At 47.0% G+C, this 7294-nt stretch overlaps 1 protein-coding gene across 1 annotated transcript in view; it reads left to right on the forward strand.

The window, feature by feature from the left end:
- Positions 1–7294, forward strand: part of SEC31A (SEC31 homolog A, COPII coat complex component) — a 53609-nt gene that overhangs the window by 35966 nt on the left and 10349 nt on the right. Inside the window, exons 23-25 of the mRNA XM_009283668.2 lie at positions 303–659; positions 4136–4183; positions 5932–5987. Coding sequence (XP_009281943.2) covers positions 303–659; positions 4136–4183; positions 5932–5987 — 461 coding nt within the window. The remainder of the gene's footprint in view (positions 1–302; positions 660–4135; positions 4184–5931; positions 5988–7294) is intronic.

The following is a 7294-nucleotide window of genomic DNA, read 5'->3' on the forward strand; positions in this document are numbered from 1 at the left end:
AGGCAGGGGATCCTCTGCTTCTCGTGGAGCCTCCATCTGCTGGCTTTGCCTCAGGGACAGTAGAGTGCGGCTCCACCAATCTATCTCCCTCACTTCCCGCTCCCCGTGGCAGGCTGAGGTTTTGAGCAGTCCTGCAAGTGCAGGCAGAGTTGTGGGAGCCAGGATTTGGCTGGGCAGGTAAGTGGTTTGAGGGGGAAGGGGCAGGAAGAGAGGAGAGTTAGGTGAAGAAGGAAGCAGAGGCAGGTGAAACTTGCTCCTCTGTTATGAACTTGCTGACTGAATGTCTTTTCTCCCTTTTGTAGCGTATCAGGCCACACAGCAGTACTCTTGTGGAACAGGGGGACCAGCTCTCTATCAGCCTCAGCAGCCTATCGCTGTCCCTGCTTCAGCCTCTTACCTGAACCCTGCCCCTAACACCACCTCTCCCTACCTGCCCTCTGCCCCTACCCACTCCGTGCCCTCCCCGCTGTACCCTGGGCAGCCTCAACCCTCCCCAACGAGCCTGAATCCCGTCTCTTCCTTCCCTCTTCCTCCTTCTGGCGCATCCTTTCAGCATGGCAGGCCAGGACCTCCAGCAACTTCTGTGGCTTATGCATTACCTACTGGACCAACAGGTACTCTGCCTGCAACCAGTGACCTTCCTGCATCCCAGAGAACAGGTCTGCGCTTGGACAGGGGGGCAGGCAGGGAGGGGGAGGGTTTTGCTTTATTACTCAGTTAAATGTGCACCTTTTCCTTGTGAATGCTCCATAGACAGTTTGCTTGTGCTTAGAGGTCAATTCAAAGCATTTCTAAAATGCATCATCTTCCCTGTGCATCTGGCAATGATACGGCTATGTTGCTGCAGTGGGTGCTTGCTAAGCAGCATGAGCAGTCATCTTTCTCTTGTGAGTCAGACCTTGCCACACAGAGCTTTTGTTTTCCCCAAGACAGGGTGCTACAGCATTGTCTCATTATGAGGCTGTCATATACTGTGGATGGATGGTGGCACAGTTTTAACCTTGTGGGGCTGGCGTCAAAACCTGCTATGTGGCTGGAGAGCAAAATACAAAAATGAGCAAGTTTTCCTAATTGCTGCAGAGAAGATGATCCCAATTCTTCTCGCAGAACAATTTTGCAAATGTAATTTGTCCCTGGTTTGTGAGCAGCATTTCAAGCCTGGGATTGGCAGCATATTTAATTCGAACAGCATTTCCTGTGGCATCAGCTCACTTCCATTATTTTTTTCCTAATCACTTAGTGCAGTGGGATTTACTGTAGCTGTGAGTGCCTTAAAAGATAATCAGAAGTGATTTAGAAATGCTTTTACATGTCTTTCCTGAATGCTGATCAAAAGCATATGTGTGTGGCTGACACATGTTTGAGCATGCATGGTGAGAGAGCACGCGCTGAGGTGGGGCTCAATGTCTCTTTGGACTGCCTGGATGTAACTTTGCTGTGGGACAGTGACCTTGTGATAACAAACCTGCAATTCCTTTGCATACATCAGACTGTGCAGGAAGTATGAGTGGTCCTTTTCTAAACCTGTCCATAAACATACTTCACATCCAGGTGGTTCAGCTGGAGAGTCAAAGACCAGATCTGGGAAGTAGGGAGTAGAGGGAATATTAGGCAGCATATGAGGGGTGTTCCAGGGATGCTGACTCTGATGACAGGCCTTAAGGGGACCCCACTGTGACTCCCTCTATTCTTTTAAAAGTCTGTTAGGGGTGATGCAGTGCAGAAAAGGCATATTGCCTTTGTCTTGGCAGCAGCAGTCCTATGAGTAGGTGCTCCTGGTGTCCATGAGGCTGGGAGCCCACACCTCTCACAGCATTGCCTTCACATACACACTTGTGTTTTGGGGAGAAATGGTCTTTTGCTCTGTCAAAAAATAGAGAGGGCTGGTGTAGGGCAGCCACCAGGGCTGCAAGGGGAGAAGAGGCCTTTTCCCTTCATCCTGCCGCCAGATTCAGTGTCCTCTCTGTTCTTGGAGATGCTGTACCGTGACCTCTCCTGACCCCATGTTACGGGGCATGTCAAACTTGTATCTCTAAGCCAGAGGAATTATTAAATTGGACAGAGGAAGAGGTGTTGGATAGGGTTCTAGGCCTGGGATGTGAAGCAGCACGTTATAATGCAGACAACATAGCTTCTGCTCCTCCAAATAAATGCAAGGAACAAGAAAATTGTTCTTTCTTATCCATTTTACTACTCTACTTGCATCACTGGCAGGCACTTCAGATCTGTCACTTGCGAAGTTTCTTGCGTTAAGAGTGAAGTGACAGTCCATGTGGCACGCTCAGAGCGGGTGAAGCTCTGTACTCTGGACGATAGAAATTAGGGACAGTAATGACAATACCGGTCGATTTCTGAAATTGTCTAATCCACATAGACAGTAGTCTAATACATCTTGCCTGTCATTTTAATATAAGGGGAATTGAAGCAGACATTACTCGCATTGCCTTGCCAGATTTTCTTTCAAAATTAAAAGTTGTCCATACTAGGCTTTTTATAAAACTTTCTGAGAACTATCAGTGCTGCTTGTGTTTTTCCCAGCAGCTGTGGTGAGAAGGCAGCCAGTACAAAGTGTCAGACCTTCAGGAACCCAAACTCGGGCATCATCTCTTGATTCCTGGCAAACGCCAGCCTTGGACTGAAATGCAGAGGTGGACTCCAGGGCACAGTGAGGTGCCGAGGCCGGGTGGCTCATGCATGTGGGCTGCTGGCACACAACTGCTGCCTGCAGCTGGAGAACTATGGAAAAAAGATGAGGTATCTGAAGAGCACAGTCTGTCCTCTTCCAATTTTTAGATTACGCCTTTCAAAAAACATATAAAAAAGAAGAAAAAAAAAAAAAAAACTTGCTTTGTAAATGCAGAAATGACAGTGTACATGCTTAATATGCTTAACCACCAACATATTTTCCAGAGTAGCTGCATTGCTTAGTGAAGGATGCCTTGGCATGAGATCCCATAGAACCACAGAAATCTGCAGCCAGAAGTAGATCTCACCTGTAACTCTGAATGTTCCAGTGCAGAGCATATAGTGATGCTGATGTTGGCTTTGAAGTGGTGTGCTGTTGTGTGTGATGATGATCTAATCTGGGAACGTCATATTTCACTTTGCAAATGTGATTAATTTAAAGGAGGGGGTAAGGGAAGAAGTGAAGAAGATCACAAATTTGAAGTCTTGAAGAGCACCTGACCTTTGAACTGGCTTGGATTTAAAGATGCACTTAAAAAGAAACAGTTCTAGAAATATCTTCTGGTTTTTGCAAATGTGTATAACATCAGTATGTTAAGCTGTGCTTGGAGCTCCAGTAAGCAAGAAAAGCCCACATTTAATTTCATTTTCAACCTATCTCACTTTGTTTTGTGATAGATCTTTGAACCTGCTTTCAAAGGAGTTTTAATTTTCAGAGTCTTGAATCTTGTTTGAAATTGTGATAGAGCAATTCTGAGCTAAGGGAAGGGTTTGCACTAGAACTATAAGCGCATCAGACCAACCCCAGGGACAGGAGTTATGTCATCCCCGACGCTCCTCTTCTCTTTGAAATGACGAAGGCTTTATTGGCTGTGTTTTGCCATTTGGATTTGTTGCTCAGTCTGAGCAGGCAACGTGTCTTTTCACACGGGTGTAAAACTGCTGTGTGAACATACATTCTTTTGCTGGGCTGGATGCAGTTGAGAGCATGCCTTGATTTGGGAAAATACTTGACATCCACCTTGAAGTCAAGTACTTTAAGCATCTCTTGAAAAGCTCTCTGGAATGGTAAAATGATGGTGAGAAGATTGTTGGTAAGAGTAATGGTCTGTCAGCTGCACTGGCTGGTAGGAATAGAAAGAGAACACTGGAAGGGAGAAGAAAGTGGGCCAGAACTCAGCAACATTTGTTAGAAACAACTAGAAACACGGATTTACTGCATGGAAAGAGCAACAGGCTTGTTTTCGGGGAAGGCAGACAAAAGCAATTCCACAGGGTGGTTTGGACAAATGACTTGTCTCTAAACTGGCATTGTAATTAGGTTAGGCGTTTTTTCTCCTGACTTCTCATGCTTATTGAAACTAAATCGCTAATCAAAAATTACAGACCAACTGTTTTATTATTTTCTAAGAAAAACTTTTTTTTAGTTCTCTTTGCATTTTATCTGCAGAAAGCCTACCAACTCAAGACCAGGCCTCTCCCTTCGCAGGTGAACTAGGTACCACCTAACCTGAGAATAATTACAGCCACTAAGTGAAATTAATTGAACAGACATCAATAATGCATATGTTCTTCAGAGAACATTAAGTGCAATGCTGTTTGCCAATTAGACTTTAATCAAATCAATTTTTAATTCCTTAATTAAAACCAATAACAACATATCTGGAGTTTTTAACCACAGAAACAAATGTTGGTTTTCCTTTTTTAAAGCAAATTATTCCAGGAAATTAACAGCAGTAACAGTCTGGGGGATTTTCTTAATGTGTTACCACTGTCAGCACTGCAGAAATTAGACTTCCTATATCAGAAATACGCTGGGATTTTCTGAATAGGGAGGAACAGAGGAGCCCCTGGGGCACATGGCTGTCGGGAGATGGCACTGCCTTTGGTTAAAGAGAAAGCAGCTGTGAAAAGGGTTTTAAATTGTTTTTCATTTACCCCTTTAACATGCTCTGGATGTGGAACTTGTTTAACAAAAGCTCAGGAGCAAATGAAATTTCAGATAAATTGAGCAAATTCTGCAGTGATGTTAAGCTCTGCTGTCTAAGGTGAATCCATCATCTGCTAAGTGAAAAACACTGTGGTGAAAAAGTCCATTGAGCAGGGATTTGGTTTTGTTGGCTTTTTGTGGCTTTATGCAATAAATCCTGATTACTCAGCAAGGCCATGGTAATGCTGAGATACAATGCTGTGGTCCCAATTATATGCGCTCCGTGATGAGATGGGGAACTATTTCTAATGCACTAACGTGAGCTTTGGTGTATAAATCTTGCAGCTGCACGGAGCGTGCTTTCTTGTAAGAGCAGAAGGTTTGGTACAGAACAACAGCCCTGACTCGGAGTGAATCTGCTCAGACATCCTCTGTGCTGCTTTCAGTTTCAAACAAATTGCCCTTGGTGCAAAAAGCTAGATTTTGCCACCTTGCTCCAGCAGCTCTGCTTTGCTTTTGGGACACAAAGCACCCATAAACATGCTGTAGCTGGCAGGGGAAACCTGGTTTTATGGCTCTTTTGTCTCTCCAGAGCGGCTGGGTGAATCTGGCCTGAAATGTTTAAGGCTCCTGTTGCCTCTTACGCCTCTTTTTTCTGTGTTATGTTGCTGGGGAACATGTCTTAACTGTCATGTATAAATCCATCACGGTACGCAATCACAGCAGCAGCTCTTGGGAAATGGATGCAGCTTAATGGTGTTCTTATTCACCCATGGTTTCTGGCATCTCTGCTGCTGATTAATGTTTATAATAATGTTACAGTGATCATGGAAAAAGTTCAAAACCAGTTCTCATTTCTTCTCATATGATAAGATGGGAGAAACTTTCACCGGTAACTGAAGCTGTCTTCACACATACAGTCTGTGTAGCAGGGCTGTGTTTTGGGCATGGTAGGCAAACTGCCTGCCTTTTCAAAGGGTGTGTCTGCTCAAAGTTTTTTTTCCTGCAAGAGAAGAAAAAGTTAACTATAAAAGGAATCAACTTCTGTCAAACTTGAGAACAGTCGGTCAAGATGCCACACCTGTGCAGTGGGCGCAGAGCCCAAAGGGGTCTGATGGCTGGGGTGTTGGGAGGCTCTGGCTGGCGCAGAAGCTGTTACAGCCCCTAGTGAAGGGCAGAGGAGCAGGCAGGTGAGGGCAGGCTCTGCCAAGTCCCTGTCAGTAGAACCATGGTGGGGAGCTGGCCCAGCTGAGCTCAAGAAGGCATCACTGCCCTCCTCCGAGGTACTTACAGTCTCTGTTTTCTTTCTGTCCCAGGGCCTCAGAATGGCTGGAACGACCCTCCCGCCCTGAACAGAGCTGCCAAGAAGAAGGTACTTTAGGAAATCCTGTCTTGACACAATTGAGTTTGTGTTTTCCTCTATCCCTACAGTGGCAGGGAAGGATACCGAAAGGAGCAGGAAAACACACCTGATCAACGCGTGGCTCAGGGGCTGGTGCCGTCGGAGGAATTTTGGCTTTTTCGATCATGGGGAGGTTTACATGGCACCGGGCCTGCTGGTGACAGACGGAGTTCAGCTGTCTCACAAGGGAAAAAGGATCATGGCTCATGAATTGGCAGGTCTCATTGAGAGGGCTTTAAACTAGGTTCGAAGGGGGAAGGGGGTAAAGCCAGGCTCGCTAGAGATGAGCCTAGGGGTGGCGTGCCGATGCCGGGGGCGAAATCGATAGCCCAGCTCAAGTGCATCTACACCAATGCACGCAGCATGGGCGGCAAACAGGAGGAGCTGGAAGCCATTGTGCAGCGGGAGAGATATGACTTAGTCGCCATCACAGAAACATGGTGGGGTGACTCTCATGACTGGAGTGCTGCAATGGATGGCTATAGACTCTTCAGAAGGGACAGGCGAGGAAGGAGAGGCGGTGGGGTGGCCCTGTATGTTAGGGAGTGTTTTGATTGTATAGAGCTCAACGATTGTGATGATGGTACGGTTGAATGCTTATGGGTAAGGATGAGGGGGAAGGCCAACGAGGCAGATATCCTGCTGGGAGTCTGTTATAGACCACCCAACCAGGATGAAGGGGCGGATGAAGCGTTCTACAAGCGGCTGGCAGAAGTCTCTCAATCGCTAGCCCTTGTTCTCGTGGGGGACTTCAACTTCCCGGACGTCTGCTGGAAATACAACACGGCAGAGAGGAAGCAGTCTAGGAGGTTCCTGGAGTGTGTGGAAGACAACTTCCTGACACAGCTGGTAAGTGAGCCTACCAGGGGAGGTGCCTCGCTCGACCTGCTGCTTACAAACAGAGAAGGACTGGTGGGAGATGTGGTGGTCGGAGGCCGTCTTGGGCTTAGCCACCATGAAATGGTAGAATTCTCAATTCTTGGTGAAGTAAGGAGGGGGGCCAGCAAAACCGCAACCATGGACTTCCGGAGGGCAGACTTTGGCCTGTTCAGGACGCTGGTTGAGAGAGTCCCGTGGGAGACGGTCCTGAAGGGCAAAGGGGTCCAGGAAGGCTGGACGATCTTCAAGAAGGAAGTCATAAAGGCGCAGAAGCAGGCTGTCCCCATGTGCCATAAGAAGAACGGGCAGGGAAGACGACCGGCCTGGCTGAACGGGGAGCTCTTGCTGGGACTCAGGAAAAAAAGGAGAGTTTACCACTTGTGGAAGAAGGGGCAGGC

The sequence above is a fragment of the Aptenodytes forsteri genome, unplaced genomic scaffold, assembly GCF_000699145.1.
Source record: "Aptenodytes forsteri isolate BGI_AS27 unplaced genomic scaffold, ASM69914v1 Scaffold342, whole genome shotgun sequence".
Classification (NCBI taxonomy): domain Eukaryota; kingdom Metazoa; phylum Chordata; class Aves; order Sphenisciformes; family Spheniscidae; genus Aptenodytes; species Aptenodytes forsteri.